A 17666-nucleotide genomic window follows, 5' to 3' on the forward strand; every position below is an offset into this window, starting at 1 on the left:
TCCTGGAGAGTAGAATGCTGGCAACTTCTGCAAAAAGATTAGTCCCCAAAGTAGGCAATTCCAAAGAACTCTCCCCGGCCGCCCCCCCCCCCCCATTTTCCCCAGGGTGGATCTTATAGACTGAATCTTTGTTTAGGAGCCACAAGGCAGAATGAATATCAGGCTTCTTGGCCCTCATGACTTGGTCTTCATCTGTGTGTGCCTTGGTTTCCCCGTTTTGGTTTCTCTTGCTGGTGAAAAAAGAGATTTTGCTGTCCTGATTCCTCAACTGAGGTTAATTAATTCAAACAAGCATGTAACTCCCTACCATGACCCATAAGGGGCACTCTGCTAGGTCCTGGGGACTATGAAGGCAAAAAAAAAAAAATTTGATTCTTTGCCTAGAAAAGGGAATTTGCATTCTTTTGGGAGGAGACTACATGTACAATGAGAGGCAAATACATAAAACTAATCTAAGAAAGGGAAGCTTCAATAGGAGTTGCCAAGAGCTCTGTCTAAAGGAAAGTTAAGGACTCAAGAGACAGAGATGATTAGGGAGGGCATTCTGGGCAGGGGATGGGGTGACGGCCTGTGGAAAGTGAAGATGGAATGCTGCATTGCAAGAAGAACTGGGAGGCCAGTTTGCCTGGAATTCCGAACGTGTGAAGGGGAGAAATGTGAAATAAGTCTGGAAGAGGCTGGAGGCAGATTTACAGGATCTACACAGTACACTGGAAGTTTGGGTTTTATCTATAGGCAGTAGGGAGCTACAGAACGTTCTTGAGCTCAGTGGGGGTGGGTCGGTGACTTGGCCAGACACAGTGTTTTCAGACTAATAGGCAGCTATACTGAGGATGTATCGGGGGAATGTGAAGATAGGTCAAATATCAATTAGGAGACCCTTGCAGTAGTCTAGTCCAGAAGATTAGAGTCTCAATTTTCGTGATCATATGGAGTTAGAATCAATCAGACTTGGCTACTTGTGGGAAGAAGGGAGACAAAAGCGTGGACATATGAAAAGATGCTCTGGGTCTGTCCTGTCTGGGACTGAGGCTGGGAACCTGGGTGGCCTTCAACAGCTGCAACTTAGAAGGGGCACATTCGAGGGAAGGACGGGGACAGAACGTTTTTCGACCAGCGCCTACGACTTGCTACCACTTTACAAATTGTACCTCATTTGCTTCTCACAACAACCCCACGAGCTAAGTGCTGTTACTGTCCCCATTTCAGTTAAGACAACTGAGGCTGGCAGAGTTTTGTTAAGTGATTTGCCGAAGGGCCACGCAGCTAGTGATTGAGGTCGGATTTGAACTCCAGGCTTTTTGACTCAAGGCTCCACTGTTCAGCTCGGTGGGACTCTCTCGCGGCTTGAATAAAGATTAAGAATCAAAGGAACCAGGTTTGGGATCCTCGCTCTTTCACTGAAGTACTTTTGATCTGATTCCCCGGAGAAAGCCCCGGGAGATAAATATCGATTAGCTGGTTGTACGGTATAAAGAACAGCACACAAACGTTAGGAGCGTGGCATCGGTTTATAGGGGAAAGGGAGATGAAATGGGGGCTGGTCAGTTCACCCGGGCTATTTGGGTGGCTCCCCTCCCCACCCTTCGCTTCCCTTTCCTTCTCCTCTCCCTACACCACGCCCCATCTCTCCTACACTAGGGGCCCCACCTAAGCCGTCGCCCTTTTAAGAAAGAGGAAATTCTTCTCAAAAACAAGCGCCCCAGCCCCGAAGCGGGTCCGGACAGCCCGACTTGGAGGTTCTTGGAGATGGGCGCCCACCCCAGCGCCCCTATTCCTCATGCACCTCCATCTCCAGAAAGCCCCGGGCCCTGGAATGCAGCGCCCCCAGCCTGAATTCCCCAGGCCCTTTCTCCGGACTTCTGCGAGTGGAGGCGGGAGGCAGAGAGGGAGGAGGGAGCTGGGGGAGCCTTGAAACGGCTCAGGGACCGTCGTTAAAGAGCCTCTCGGGCGCTGAGCGTAGGGGGAGGGAGGGGGAGCCCCAGCCATTCCCTGGGGCTTCCCCGGGCCTCCCAAGTTCTGTAAACTGAAAGGTGAGAGCACCCACTCTCCCCAGTCAGAGCTGAGAGCGCTCCGAGACCCTGCTGACCTCGCGGTGGCCCCTTGGAGGGTGCCCCAAGTTGGGGACTTTCCTACCCCTTGAGGGAGCAGACGTGAGGGACTTGTGGGTCGCCTCTAATGAGCGAGGCGTGGGAGTTGCGGACGCCTGGCCTTTCCCGGGGAGATGACAAATGAGCCGAGCCCGGAAGGCAAGGGCTCCCGACTGGGGCGTGAACCGTAACTCTGTGTTCCCGCCTGGAAAATGGGTACAGAGCTGGTGGGAGAGAGGGGGCGACCCTGAATCCCATTCCTCTACTAAGATGTGTGCAAGAAGTAAAGGACCCCAGTAATCCTAGAGTTTGAGGGATTCTTGGTTTGGTTTTCGCTCCAATCTTCCTCTCTCCCGTTATCAATACTTTATTCTCGCTTCCCTACCCTCTCTTTCACTCAGTGTCCTGAAGTTCAAGGGCGAAGGGGTCCCCCGACCTGGGACCGTTCCCTTTCCTCTCTTACTACTTGACCCTCTGTTAACCCTGACCTAATGTGAGGGGCCGCAAGCCGAGATTTCCAGCGGTTAGGCAGGTGGGACTCCCCCCTCCTCCCCCTGCCCTCCCCTGGCCCCAGGGGATGGGGGCTCAGCTGGTGGGACTCCCCTCCTCCTTCTCTTCTTTTGGGAGCCCGTAAAGGAACTGCTGGTGGGAACGATGCATCAGGACAGCAGCCCCGTGGGCGATGCAGCAGGTCCACATCTAGGTTTGGGAAGAGGCAGGAGGGAAATCAGAATTGGGAGGCAGACCCCCCTTCCCAGCCCGGTACCCCCTTAGCTCTTCGGTACTTTTGCAGTCCTCCCCTCGGTCCCACCCAGTCCCTTCCTCTGGAATTATTTCCAATTTATCTTGTGTGCATCTTGTTTGGACTGAGCGGTTTGCCTGTTGTCCCCATCCCCCCTTAGATTGTGAGCTCCTAGAGAGCAGGGATTGTTGGCCTTCCTCTGTACCTGAAGTGCTTAGCCCCGAGCACATAGTAAGTGTTTGTCTGGGAACACCCGCATCTGTTTTCCTGGCCTTTCCTATCCCTCAAGGCTGTGCTCTTAAATCCCTGCTCCTGGAGCCTCAGTGCTGCTGAGGCCTTCATTTCTCACCCTCTCTCAGCCCCTTTCCTTCTCAGTCCTTCAGATCTCCCTGCCCCCAACCCCCCAGGCTGCCCCTTCCCACTTCACCAGGTAGAAGAAGAGAACAAGGTAGGCAGCAGCCAGTGGAGCCACCAGCCCATAGTATCCGGGATGTGGAAGCCCCTCCAGGTAACTGATTACAAAGTAGGCATTGATGGTACAGACCAGACCCATGATGAGGAATGTGGTGATTTTGCATATCCTGGAGAAGAGATATGGGAGACATCCTCTTCAGGGTCCTAAAATAGAGCTAGGTCTGGTTCCTCACCTCTCCTCCCCAGCCCATTCATTACCTGCTTGGGTTGGCCAGAACAGATCTATTCTACCCCCTCCCTCTTCATCCCCGCCTCCCCAAGGGCCTGGCCCTAATTAGAGAATGACCTCTTAGCTAGGCTTTCCTTTTTGTCCAATATTTCTTGTGTCAGGGAGGTATGTGTCATCTCTAAGCCATGAGATGGAGTGCTCGACCTAGATTCAGGAAGACCTGCCTCGGCCGCTTAGGAACTCTGTGACCCTGGCTACCCTCTTGGTTTGTTTCTAGCACCTACTCCTGGAAACTGTTGTAAGGATCAGGTGAGATGACCCGTAAAGTGCTTTGTAAACCTTAGGGTGCTATGTTAATGCTAGTTACTACTACCACTACTATTCCTACTACTACTACCACTACCACCACCATCACCAATACTACTACTGCTACTACTATTATTATAAGAGTCCTGAGAACACTTACACGCCATTGGTGAACTCCTGCATGATGGCGGGCATACTGGTGAAGGTAAGGATGGGAAACACAGCAAAGGGGAGCTGAGGGAGAGATGAGGAGGGACAGATAAATATTGAAGGGTGGGAGGGAAGGAGGTGAGGATTCTGAGAGTGAGCCTTTGTCTGGCCTGTCCATCAAACCGGGGTGTGGTGGAGGTTGGAGGGAGGCCAGAAGGCAGAAAAGTATTATCCCAGCCCCAGGCAGGGAGCCCCTCCATGAGCAGGTGAGCTCTTACCAGCAGGCTCTGTAGCACATTTAGCAAGTCATTCAAACCAGACAAGTCTTGTACATCCCTGAAGATGGCCACCAGGATGGTGGGGAGGATTGCACAGGAGCGGGTGAAGAGGACTCTGGCAAACCGTGACCAGCGGAGCTTCAGGAAGCCCTGGGAGTCAGGGGAGGGAAAATGGATGTCTGGGCCCTCACGTGGGGCTAAAGGAAACCCTGCAGTCAGGACCCAGAACACTGGCTTCCATTCCTAAGTGCTCTTTGGGCCCCTCAGTTTCCCCTTGTGTGGAGTTGGGGGAGGCAATAATCTTTCCATGGTTCCTTATGTTTCTCACCAGTAAAGTGAAAGGTTTGGACTAGAACCTAGAGGCTCTCTAAGGTTCCTTCCAGCTCTGGCGTTCTCTGGTTTTCTATGAGGTGGGAGCCTCAGCCATAGAGGTAGAGAAGCAGGTGAGAGGAATTCCAGAAGGGAGCAGCCTGGCCTCCAGATGAGAGAGCAGCCCACAATGTTACCCCCTCTTGTTCTTGATAAATGGTGAGGAAGGGAGCCAGGTGTCAGCTCCCCCCAGGAAGAAGTCCCTCCAGGCTCCTAGTAGTTGAGATCCTAACCCTCCCAACCTTCCACAAAACCTCTCTCCTCTCTGTCTATGTCCACCCCCGATGGGCCCCCATTTCCTCTTTGGGAGTTCACATACCTCCATCACAAACTGCCCAGCATAGGTGCCTGTCATGGTAGAACTCTGGCCAGCTGCCAGGATGCCCACAGCCCAGATGTAGAGGACAGCAGGGCCGAAGAAGCAGCCAAGAATCACGCCCTGAAGAAGAAGGGGTTGTTGGGGAAACGGACCTGTCCAGTCTGAGTGGTGCCCTTTTCAGGGCCATTCCAGTGAGCTAGGAGGCAGCTGAACTCCCAGGGGCCTCACCCTCAAACAGAAGATCACTGATGTTTAAGGGCTGTTCCTCAAATAGGTCCCTTTTTTCCCCCTCAGAGTCTAATGGCTGCCCCATTCAAGCCAGGAGCTTCCTGCCTAGCCTTGGGTGAAGGGGGCTGAGGGAAGGGGAAGAGGGGCCCTGGGCTCTGGGCCCCTCTCACCAGCTTACCCCCTGGTAAATGTCCGCAGTCACAGGCTGGTCATCCTTGAGAAATGAGGTGTAAGAAGAGAGACTCCCATTGACACATACATCATGCTGTTGGGTATGGGGACAAGGGCAGAGAAAGTATCAGCCTGGTACGTTAGAGCTGGCTCTTCAGGGATCACCTGGTCTAACTCCCTTATCGTAGAGGGGAGGACTAGTGAGGAGAAGGGGCTTGTCCAAGGCAGGCTAACTCAGTGTCAAAGTCTGGACAAGAACCAAAGTTTTCTGTTTCTTAGTCCTAGCGTGCTTTCTTGTGTGCCATTCAGACTCAAGAAGCTCAAGGACAAGGACTGCCCTTTAAAATCTGGTGGGGGGTGGTTAATACTATTTGTCGAATGAGATTTGATGGAGAGACTGATGCCAGATCCAAACCAAAGTGAGCACAGGGGGTAGCAGCTCAGAGTCAGAATCTTGAGAATGGGGAGGGGGTTCAAGGGCAAAGGATCCAATGGAAACCCAGTGAGTCCCCAAGGCCAGAGAGTAGGTGTTGGATGAGGTTCCCTGAGGTCCTCACCACAGTCTGGTTGGCATGTTGATAGAAGGCTTGGCCAAAGACTGCCATGACAAACAGGTTGATGAGGAAGGAGACAAACAGAGCGATGGAAGCTTCTATCAGGAAATACATGTTGGCTTCTCGGATTTCTTGTCTTTGGGAACGATGAATCTCTCTGGACTGGGAATAGGACAGGGAGGGCTTTCAGGGAGGGAGGACTCTGCTCCTCACAGAATACCTGAGTTGGAGCCTCCTAGTTCCTTAGTCCTGTCTCCATTTAGAAATCCCAAGGCATCCATCTATCTTTACATACAGAAGGGAGAGGGCCAGAGGTTTAGGCATAGGAATGGAGGAGTTGTAATGTGGGGACAGTATAAGATCAGGGATGGAGGGACAGGACAAGGCCAAGGATGGGGTCAGAGGACTGTGGCTCAAAGAAAGGTTCCCAGCTTCTCCCAAGGTTACACCCTCCCCTCCCACTCTTCCTTTTTTTTCTCTTCTTCCCTCTTTTCTCTCACCTTGACCAGAGCAGAGTGTAAGTAGATGTTGTGGGGCATGATGATAGCTCCCACGATGCCTACTGCCTGCAGGAGCTCAGGCTGACCGCAGCCTGAGCAGGAGGGCAGAAAGAGTCCCTTGAGCAATGCCCCTTGGTCTGGCTTCACCACCACGTACTGAAGGCAGCAAAGGGGAGCAAGGAAGAGGGGCCAGGTCACACAGAGTCCCCCTCTGGGCTCTGAAGTGGTGCCCAGCTTTCCCCAGCCAGAGTAGCTCACAGGGTCAGATTTAGAGCTGGAAGGGACCTCATCTGGCTGTCCTTTTACAGAAGGGGAAATGAGACTCAGAGAGAAAGGGATTTGCATCTGAATCATATAGTTTGTAAGTTCCAGCCCCAGGACTTGCACTCAGATCCTTTCTGTCCAATTCTAGCACTCTTTTTACTCTCTCATGCTCTTCCAAGGACTTAGACTGAGGAGGTGGGGAGGTAGGAAATAGTAGACCTGGCATTCAGGGGTGATGAGGGAGGCTGGCATGCTGCTAGTGTCTCACCTCGTAGCCAAAGGTCAGAGCCATGATGGTGATGAGGAACCCAAAGAAGGCTTCCAACTTCCGCAGCCCTTGGAGGAAAAAGGTGGGGAAAAAGAGGCATTGAAGACATCACCCACTCCGGGACATCTCCTTTCCCTGGCCAGACAGAGACAGGTCCCTCCCACTTAGAGGACTGGACTCCACAGCCTTCCTGGCCCTGTGTCTCCCACCCTTCCTGTGGGGAACTTTCAGATAGGTTTTTCTCATAGCGTGTTGGCTTTGTAGTTCACAGCATCACAGAATGTTAGTAGGGACATCTCACACAGAGGGCATCTAGAACATTAAAAAAAAAAACTCCCAGAAGTGGTAAATAAATCTAAGATCTATTATCTGGGAAAATGTGTTGCTCTCCCCCTCCCCTACAGCTACTTGGACAGGAAAGATCTTGGTCTCCTGTGATAGCTTCAGGGGGCCTCTGGTGTCCTCTCCAGTAACTCACCATAATTATCCAGGAAAAGGAAGAAGAGCGAATCAACAATGGTGATGAGAACACCGCCCCAGAGGGGAATCCTGCAACCAGATAGGTGTCATTTGCTGGACTGAGTCCTGACCCAGATACGATACCCAGGCTCCCTTAGGACTGGAAAATGTGGGTCCCTGGGTATCCCAAGGGCCCATGGGGCGGGAGATAGGGGTCTTTGCATGGGAAGGGTGACTGGGGAATATGTGTATGTGCTAGACAGCAAGAAAAATGCCCCAAAGAAGTGCAGTCGGGAGAGAAACACAGCCTGGAGTCCCCTGTGCACTGCCATCTAGATGTGAAACTTGGATCACTCAATCACTCAACAAGCATTTATTAAGCGCCTTCTGTGTTGGGCACTGGAAATATGAAAAGAAAAATGAAATTGTCTCTGCCCTTAAGGAGCATCCGTGTTTGTAGGCAGCAGGAAAGGAACCAGGAGATAGGGAAAGGTTGAAGAATAAAGAAGGGGGATGGGAAGGAATGAAGAGGACAGTCTGCTAGAGGGGGTGGGAGAAGGTGAGATCCAAGGCACATATAAGCAGATGGGTTTGCCATGACAAGTAGAGGGACTACATTTTCTTTTTGTCAGAGACTGGAATCAAGAAGGAGGAATTGGGGAGTGATGTCAGAATGAGCTTTAGAGAAAGAGGAGCTCATAGACAATAGTCTGTATTTTTCAATAAAGTATGAGGTGAAGTTCTCAGTTGAAAGGGCTGGGAGAGAGGAAGGTGGGGTGGGGAGATCTGAGGAGAGGAGAGGAAAGAAGGTTAGGAACGATCTCTGTGAGCGGTGGATTAGAGATTCTATTAAGGAGGAATAGTAGGAGGACCAGTTTGCTTCCCTCCCCACCATATTGATCCCCTCTGGCCATTGTTCTCCCACTGGGACCTCACACTCCACCCCTGGAACAATGGGCTTTGATATGTGAGCTTTGCCTTATCTTGCTCCAAACCAGGCTGCCACACCCCTAACCCTACCCCCTCTCTCTGCCCAAAGGGCACCCCCACCTGCCCTTTCCAGGTCCCTTGGTGGTGTTGTCTCTCCATGGAAGGTAACCTCCTTGAGGGCAGATACTGTCCTGCTTGTATTTCTGTCCCCAGCACTTAGCACAATAGCTTGCATTCGGCAAGCGCTTATTAAGTGCTCTATCTATCTATCTATCTAAAGGCCGTAGGTAGCACTTCTCTCCTTTAGATTGTTGAAGCCTCTATTGTCCTCCATCAGAATAGGAGCTCCTTGAAGCTTTTTTGCCTTTCTTTGTATATCCAGCCACGGTCCCCCATTTTAAGTGCTTAAGAAAAGCTAGAGCATTTTTCACTATTCTACTGCAGGGAGGGCCCAGTTGAGATTAGATGACTTTCGTTTGTAGGGTACACAGTCAAATCTGGTTGGCTGACTTCCCCCAGACAGAGCCGTTCAGCGGCACATCAACCGAGCAAAGGTGTTGGATGAGGAATAAGGCAGGATCAGAGTTTGGAAAGGCATGAACCCAGTGGGCAAAGGATTCGAGAGAAGACAGTATAGAGCTGAGCTGGTTAGCCATAAGGCTGAGATGGGGAAGAGAGGAAGTTGAAGTCTGAGCAGGGGTGATAAACTGTGAGAGTACAGAGAAATTAAAGATCATGGTGAAGGCAAGGAATAGGGTTAGGAGGAGGAGGAAGAAGGCACAGGGAGAGAACGGGTGATAGCAAGTTATGATCAGATCAAGGAATTTCAGGGTCTTTGTTGGTAGAAATAAAACCCATGGATGATAGAGAGATTCAGGTATGACCTGCCTACATCATGGAGGTGGAATGCAGGAGGAGGTCATGGGAGCTACGACTGAGGAGTTGGGTGGTTAGGGTGTCAACTCACTTAACCTTCCTAAGCCTGTTTGCTCATTTGGCAAATAAAGATAATAACACCTACCCACTCTCACCAAGTTGTTAGAAAGATCAAATGAGATAAGAAAGCTTAGAGAAATATTTAAGGCCTTGTGTGACTGAACTATAGTGGAATGAACCTTGAGTCAGGGGATCTGGGTTTGAATCCTTGGGCAAGTCATTTAACTAACCTGGGGCCTCAATTTCCACATCTGTAAAGATAATCCTTAAGGCCCATTCAGGTTCTCAGTCCTATCATTCTACAATTATAAACTTATAGTTATTACCAGCACTTTCATTTCTCTTTCTAGTTTATGTGTGTCTTGCTAAACCACTGCTGGTATATTTTTTCAAAAGTTGCCCGTTTTTTCAATGCATGCTAGAAGCCTGCCCTGACTCCTGGCACCTAGCTTCTCATGCTTACAGGGTGGTTGGGCTTGGGGAAGGAAGAAGTCATTGCCTTTCTTTTGAGGCCCTGCAGAAACTCTAGCCTATCTACATTCAGGTGATGGGTTGAGGGCAGGGTCAAACTAACATTTTTTGAAAAAAAATAATGCAAATTTCTGTAATCCACTAAAATTATAGATAGATGATGGATGGATGGAGAGATAGGTGGATAGGTAGATGATGGGTGGGTAGATAGAGGGGTAGGTAAAGGGATAGATAGATGGTGGGTGAATGGATAGATGAGTAGGTAGATGGATAGATGGTAGATGGGTGGATAGATGGCTAGAGAGAGGGCGGATGGATAGATCTGGTGAATGGATGGATAGATACGTAGATAGATGATGGGTGGATGGATAGATGGGTAGGTAGATAGGTGCTGTATAGCTAGATGGTAGATGGATTGATGTATAGAGAGAGGATGGATGGATAGATGGATGGATGGATGGATGGATGGATGGATGGATGGATGGACAGGTATGTAGAGCAATTATTAAGCACTTACTCTGTGCCCCTTACCATGCTAAGCTCGGGATCAAATGCAATCAAGACACTATCTGGTCTCAAGAAGCTTGTATTCTCCTGTGAGCTTTCTGCTCAGGACAGATTTGTGGGCTAGACAGTACAATTACCTTATCGCCCCCATTTTATTGAGGATCAGAGAATGAAAGTGACATGTCCAGTGCTGACCGATGAGTGAGTATCAGAGGGCAGGGTGAAACCCAAGTCTTTTCTGATTCTTGGAGTCCGGTTCTTTCTACCACACCAAGCTCTGATATTAATCATACATTCAGGGTTACTACCTCCTGGCAGAGAGCAGGCTGAAGGCGATGGCTGTGCCAATGACCTCCTGCATGTCCGAACCAATGATTGCCATTTCCATGATCAGCCAGAGCAGGACCCGGGGCACCTGAGGGGAAAGAGGACTTAGAGGGGGCACTCCCACCAGGGTAGGTGCCCTCCACTACCCTCCTCCATCTTTGAACTCTGGGGAACTCTTTGTCCTTTTCTCCCCCCATTTCTGGGGGCATCTTGCAGATAGAAGGTGATATGGGTAGGGGTTTGACGAAGATGTGGTCAAGGTGTATTCCTTCAGGTGTTTCTGGCTTCAGGGGAATTCAGGACATATCTTTGGCCCAGGATGGCTGGAGAGGCTATTAGGTATGATATTTTTTCTGGAGGGGGAAAGGCAGGGCAATTGAGGTTAAGTGACTTGCCCAAGGACACACAGCTGGTAAGTGTGTCAAGTGTCTGAGGCCAGATTTGAACTCAGGTCCTCCTGACTCCAGGGCTGGTGCTCTACTCACTGTGCCACCTAGCTGCCCCCATATTAGGTATGATTGAAAGGGGACTGGAGGCCTGTTCTCATTCCCTGAAATTCCACTACTAGCAATTCGTCTCTTTGGAATACATTGTTCTCTCCTCCTCTCTGCTTTTAAAATGTAGCTACTCTTAGAAAGATATAATCCAGTAAGTCTCTACCAGCCTAGGGTGAATGATCTTATTTGCTAATTTCCTCTCATAGGAGAATGAAATGATCCAGCACCAGGACATATAGGGGGCATGGAGGAAGGGAGACATTGGGCGTAGTGGGCAGAAGAAGCAGTGTGTGTGCAGAATCATGAAAAGGGGAAGTTCGATAGTCTGGGAAATATCCTAGTAGGGGATGCCGGCTTAGGGACCCCTAAGCACAGCTTTGTTTTAGAATGGTATCTTGCTGGCCAAGACAGCTATTATCCTGCTTCCTTATTCTGCCTATCACTTACACTTTTCCCCACCTTCCCGTTCCTCAATTAGGCTAACATTTAGATAGTACTTAACCCTGTAAATAAGAACTACTATTATCCCCATTTTACAGTTGAGGAAACTTTTGTCTAGCAGAGGTTAAGTGATTTTACCAGGGTCAAGTAGCTACCATGTGACTGAGGCAGAATTGAAACTCAGATCTTCCTGACTCCAACACACTCCGAGTCCAAGATGGCAACACCCAACCACACAGAAAAATCTTGAAAATGAAGATGACCTAGTTGAATGCTAACATTCCAGGCTCCTACGATTCTCTGCCTCCCCATTCTCTCCTCACCTTGGGGTAATATAGATGGCAGATCTCTGCCAGGTCCTTGCCAGTCACCACCCCAAGACGGGCAGCCAGGCGTTGACATAGTAAGCCCAGGACAGTGGCCCAGAACAGTACCCACAGCAGCTGAGGAGAACACAACAAGAGATGAGTCTCAGCTAATAGGGAAACCGCTCCCCTTCCCCTATAACCATGACACACTGCCCCACCCTGACGAGTTGGCTGGGCCCCTTGGCTGAGAACTTGTTCCCCTTTCTTTGGGGCTCAGGGAGGAAGGGAGAGACCACAGGCCCAGACTGACCATTGGACTACAGTTTTGGGTAACCAGGGCCTTATAGCCACTGGATTTCTGGGGGAAAAGCCCCAGGAGATTCTTCTTGAGGGTAGATGTTGTCCCTGGGAGAGGGAAAGGCCTGGGGGCAGGGATGGAAGGGAGGTATTAACTATGAGGGACAAGGTTGAGACTGGGGGGAAGTCTCAACCCACTCAGATTGACCCCCATTCCTTCTCTTCCTGTCATTCACTTTGAATCCAGCTGCAGCTCCAGCTTGTAGGTCAGATTCAATATTTCCAGGATCCAGAAAAGCTATGCTCATGAGGAATCCTGGTCCTGTGAAGGCCCACAACTTCCGGAAGCTGAACCTTCCCTAAGGTAGTAAAAAGAATGAGAGAATAAATCCTTCTCCCCTCCACCCTCAGCCCCATCTGCTTCTCTGCCCCTGCTCTCCTAACTGAGGTAGGTCCCAAAGGCTTCCAGTCTCCAGAAGCCAGTCCTAGAGTTCTGCATCTAGCTGGATCTCCTCTACAAGTCAGTCCAACCATCACCCCTCTTCCAAGAAGAGATTATCGATCAAAGATATCTATCAAAACCATCACCTTGTTCCATCCCTATCATTTTACAGACAAGGCAGCTAATATCAAGAGAGGTGAAACCAATAACCTGATGTCCCACAGAGACTGGATCCAGACACAGGTCCCTCAACTCCATTAGAATGTATTCACTAGAATCCAAGATCCTTGAGGGCAGGGGGCTAGACAGTTCTGGCCTTTCTTTGTATCCCCAGTGCCTGAAATAGTACCTGGTCACATAGCAAGTAGTTAATAAATATTGTTGACTGACTGACAGACTACAAATTTCCCTACAACAAGAGGTCTTATACTAAGACTCCTTTATGGAGTATTCTTGCCTCCTGTGCTCATGAAGAGTCAGACACAACTGAACAATGCTTGGTCCAGCAGTTCACGAGGCATAAGGGGCTCAGGTAAGATTCACCAGGAACCAAGAAGAATCCTTTGATGCTTCTTATCTTCCCCTAGTCCCATCCCTCCATCCCTGTTCATCCTATGAGGGCAAGGGTCCCCCCAGTGCGTGATGAGATGTTCAGCACACAGTAGGTATTTCACGAGTGTTTGTGGATTGGAATGGAATCCCCCTTTCACACACGTGCCCTACTTAGCAAGTTCTTCCTGATGTTGGTATCCATTGGTGCAGCTGCATCCTGGAGAGAGCCCTAGGGTGACTGTGCATGAGGTTGGCAGGGGGAGGCGATGAGGACGAAAGGCATTGTCAGCAGATTGGTGTTAGGATTTGCTGAGTCACTGGTGGGACATTTCATCTCATCACATGGTCCCTGTCCTGCCCATCACATCTGAATCAACAAAACTTCCTGACAAAACACATCTGTCCCGATGAAGGAACTTTTCTTGGACCCCTAGTGCTACTTGTATCTTACAGAAGTGGAAATGGGCATCTCCAGGGTTTCTCCTTTTTTCCTTCCTGTCTTGTCCTGCTAAATTAATAACAATAACAGCTCACATTTGTCTATGTCTTTACAATTTATGTTTCACTTCCCTTAAGAGTGAAGCATTTTCATGCAATGAAAAAATTGTGGTTCTGTCTTGGACACCAACGATATCATGGTTACTTCCCCTCCCCAGGGGTTGGTGCTTTAACTTCTCTGCACCTCAATCTGCTCAGCTGTAAAATGGGACTGATAATGAATGCCCTCAGAGGGCTGTTGTGGGGATCAAATGGAATAATGTGTGTTGGGTGCTTTGTAAATCTTAGGTTTAGAAATGTCAGTTATTATCATCTGCATTTTACCCTGTGAGGAAGGAAAGGAAGGGAACAAATATTGATTAATCACCTACTTAGCACACTCACTGCGCTAAACAAATATTATCCTTGCAACAACCCTGGAAGTAGGTGGTATTGTGCTCTCCATTTTATAGTTAAGAAAACTGAGGCAGACTAAGTTTAATTGACTTGTCTCAGGGTCATACAGCTGAGGTTAGATTTGAACTCAGGTCTTCCTGACTGCAGACACTGTAGTTGCCTCTAAGGAAGGAAATAAAAGTAGTTAATCTCCATTTTACAATTGAGGAAACTGAGGCTTGGGGTAACCACCATGCCATTGCTCGATCCTACTCCAGCTCCCTCTACCGCTACTCCTTTCCTTATACTACTTCCCTTACATTTCCAGGGCTGATTTCAGCATGTAATTCATCTTCCCAGCTTCCAATAGTTAGCAGGGGAAACTGAGGCATGAAATTATTTCCCCCTTCAACCTCCCGTCATCTCCAAAACACAGTTTCCATTTATGTTACCCAGGGCTCTGTCTCCCTGAGGAGAGCTGGACAAGAGGAAGATAGTGAGAGTAATTACTCTCTGGGCAACCTCGGGTCATGCAACCTCGGGTCACACAACCTCTGTGAGGTTTTGTGTGGGAAGAACTATGGTTTCGGAGTCAGAAAACGTGGGCTTGAATTCCTGCATTACCACTCCCTGTGTGACATTTGACCAGCTGCTTTCACTCTCTGATGCTCATTTCTCACATTGGTAAGGATGAAAGAACTGGATTAGGTCAAGTTCATGGAGTCCATGAACTTGTATTTTTTAAATATTATATTCTGATAAAGGTATTTTGACATTCTTGGTTTCCTTTGCAATTCTATGCATTTTATTTCATGCATTTGAAAATCATATTCTGAGCAGGGATGATGGGCTTTACCAGACTGTCAGAGGGGTCTAAGATGTCAACAACTACCAAGAATCCCTGATCTAGGGGCAGCTAGGTGGCGTAGTGAGTAGAGCATCCGCCCTGGAGTCAGAAGGACCTGAGTTCAAATATGACCTCAGACACTTGACACACTTACTAGCTGTGTGACCTTGGGCAAGTTACTTAACCCCAATTGCTCTGCCTTCCCCCCATCCAAAAAAAAAAAAAAGAATCCCTGATCTAAATGATTTTTATGGCCCATTCCCATTCTATGATTCCAAAACTGGGTCCATTCCCATTCTATGATTCCAAAACTGGAAGGAGAAAAGCTTTCCTCAATTCATTTGGGAACTTTGATGCTAGCATATCCTAATAGGCAGTCAGTCAATAACCATTTATTAAGTGCCTACTATGTTCCAGGTCAGGAGATGTGCCATGATCAGAAGATTGTAAAAATGACTTGGTCCTAAGTGACTTCATTTAATTACATGATACATGGTGAGTGAGTACTGCCCCTCTATCTCCACCGCTATGCCCAACAGCTCCCAGGAACCTACTGGTTTTGTGTCAGGAATTGGGATCTTCTCATTTAAGTAGTTTGACTTCGGAATTTCTTGGTGCAGCTCTGGTGTGTATGGGGAGCTTGAATGCCTAGGGTCCTTGTTATCTGACAGGAATCAGGAAACAGGTTCCATGATTGAGGAAAGTATTTTAAAGTCAGTCTCTCCATCTTCTTTTCTAAGCATCACCCTCTCCCCACCACACACACATCTGCCCAGGTGCCAAAGTGACCCCCCCACATACAAATATAGCCTTGCCTCTTTTGATTGTCCATACCTAAAAGAGTGAGAAACTGAGGCATAGAACTCCCCAGCTAGTTATGTAACCGTACTTAGGAGGTCAGGCCACAGATAAGGGGACATTATGTGCCCATTATGAATGCATGAAAGATCAGGAATTTCGCAATGCACTGGATCCTCAAACTCAAAGTTTGTCCCTTTGATCTTTGTGCCTGTCACCCCATATACCACATCTCCTAATTCAGCACCACAGAGGAGTCCCCTCAATAGGGACAAGGCATTAGGAAGGGTGTAGAGCTATAAGGGGAGAGATGAGACCCCAGAATGACTTGAGGCCAGAGACTTATGTGCCCCTACCCCATCCGGAGAGTTAAGAATAAAACAGAATTCTTGCCCTGTTTCCTCTAGAGTTTATTAGTTACATAGAAAAATAGGACAAAACAGAAAAGAAAGTGAATTCTTCTGAGTTCCAAAGAAATAGTTCCTAGTCTTGTTTTTAGAAATTGATCCTGGACCAGAAGACATGGAGAGATAGTGGAGGACAGAAAGGCCTGGTGTCCCTGGGGTCATGAAGAGTCAGACTGAACAATGCTTGGTCCAGCGATTCACAAGGCAAAAGGGGCTCAGGTAAGATTCACCAGGAACCAAGAAGAATCCTTTGATGCTTCTTATCTTCCCCTGGTCCCATCCCTTCATCCCTTTAGGTAACCCTGCCCCCCTGGCCATGGGCCTAGGACAGAGGTTCTGCAAGCCCTAAGATCTGTGGCAGCAGGACACTCACCATTCACCGGGAAAGCAATTGGCACTGTCCTCTCCATGTCAGGTAGGTTCCGGGTCCCAGGCACATCCAACCAACTCCTTGGCTCTACGGGCAACTGATGTGGTGTGTGCCTGTGTACCCGTATCTCCTCTTTGTACCCACCCTGATCAAGAGTTGGTTGGCTCCCAACAATTCTTTTACATCATCACTCTGAACATACGTACACGCATTGTGAAATGACAAAAAGGCAGAAGTGACTTCCCCTGGAGATGAAACCAGAGTGGTCACTCACGTTGAATTTTTCAGCCCACTCTCCCATCCACTACAACCTTTGTTCCAGAGCTGTAACTACCTATTTCAGAAGAATATATCATTGCACACTCCTTTATGATGGCAGGGGCATTTGGAGAAGTAGGTACATATTTTCTCTGTTGTTGGTTTTTTTTCTGGGCCCTTAACTTAGCACCAGAGGCCAGGTTATTTCACCTTTGTTAAAGTTCTGTTCCTTTTCTTTCCTTTTTTCTTTATTCCTTCCTTTTTCTCTCCTCTTCTTCCTCCTTCTTTTCCTTCTTTCTTTCTTCCTTTCTTTTCCTTCCTTCTTTTTCTTTTCCTTTATTTTCTCTATTTCTCTTTTCCTTTTTAAATTGAGTTGAATTGTGTTCAATGAACAAAAATCTATTTTTTCTCTCTTTCACTAGTTCCCCTTTGTGGGGGTGGGGAAACGTTTGTAATAATTATGCATAATCAAGCTCAACAAATTCTCCCTTTGACCATGTCCCCGAAATATGTCTCAGTCTGCACCCTGAGTTCATGATCCCTGTCAAAACCTTCATCATTGGTCCTCTAGAATCTTGGTTGGTTTGGTTGGTGCATTGATCAGAGTTCTTAAGTCTTTCAAAGTTATTTGTCTATACATTGCTATTATATAAAATGTTCTCGTTCTGTGTACTGAACTCTGCATCAGTTCATACAAGTATTCCCAGATTTCTCTGAAACTGTCCCCTTTATCATTTCTTATAGCACAATAGTACTCTCTCTCTGTCTCTCTCTCTGTGTCTCTGTCTCTCTCTGCCTCTGTCTCTCTGTCTCTGTCCCTCTCTCTGTCTCTGTCTCTCTTTTCCTCTCTTCCTCTCTCTCTCTCTCTCTCTCTCTCTCTCTCTCCCCTTCCCTTTCTCTCTCTCTGTCTCTCTCCCCCCCTTCTCTCATTACCCTTTTATTTCCACTTTACCTTCATTTCTGAATATACCCCTTTTCCTCACCTGCCCACCAAGCCATCCATTGTAACAAATAACAAATTTTTTTTTTTAAAAATTGTATTGTTAACTTTTTAAAAACTCCAG

General features: G+C 48.4%; 1 protein-coding gene across 1 annotated transcript; it reads right to left on the reverse strand.

The window, feature by feature from the left end:
- Positions 1-1492: 1492 nt before the first annotated feature.
- SLC11A1 (solute carrier family 11 member 1) lies at positions 1493-16462 on the reverse strand. Its single transcript, XM_036758251.1, has 15 exons — positions 16348-16462; positions 15324-15433; positions 12292-12414; positions 11774-11893; positions 10494-10600; positions 7361-7431; positions 6883-6950; positions 6351-6506; positions 5854-6012; positions 5304-5390; positions 4898-5017; positions 4210-4359; positions 3942-4015; positions 3260-3413; positions 1493-2789 (listed from the first exon to the last, which is right to left on the reverse strand). The coding sequence occupies exons 1-15, from the start codon at positions 16382-16384 to the stop codon at positions 2676-2678; spliced, it is 1650 nt and encodes a 549-aa protein (XP_036614146.1). The 5' UTR covers positions 16385-16462; the 3' UTR covers positions 1493-2675.
- Between the last annotated feature and the right edge of the window lie 1204 nt (positions 16463-17666).

This window comes from Trichosurus vulpecula, chromosome 4 (genome assembly GCF_011100635.1).
Source record: "Trichosurus vulpecula isolate mTriVul1 chromosome 4, mTriVul1.pri, whole genome shotgun sequence".
In the NCBI taxonomy this organism is placed as follows: Eukaryota; Metazoa; Chordata; class Mammalia; order Diprotodontia; family Phalangeridae; genus Trichosurus; species Trichosurus vulpecula.

Excerpts from the sequence above, each read along its gene's own strand:
- SLC11A1 (XM_036758251.1), bottom strand. The coding sequence starts at position 16,384 with ATGGAGAGGACAGTGCCAATTGCTTTCCCGGTGAATG. Across the intron at positions 15,434-16,347 it reads AATTGCTTTCCCGGTGAATG|ATAACAAGGACCCTAGGCAT; the intron begins GTGAGTGTCCTG and ends GATTCCTGTCAG. Across the intron at positions 6,013-6,350 it reads TACACTCTGCTCTGGTCAAG|TCCAGAGAGATTCATCGTTC; the intron begins GTGAGAGAAAAG and ends TCCTATTCCCAG.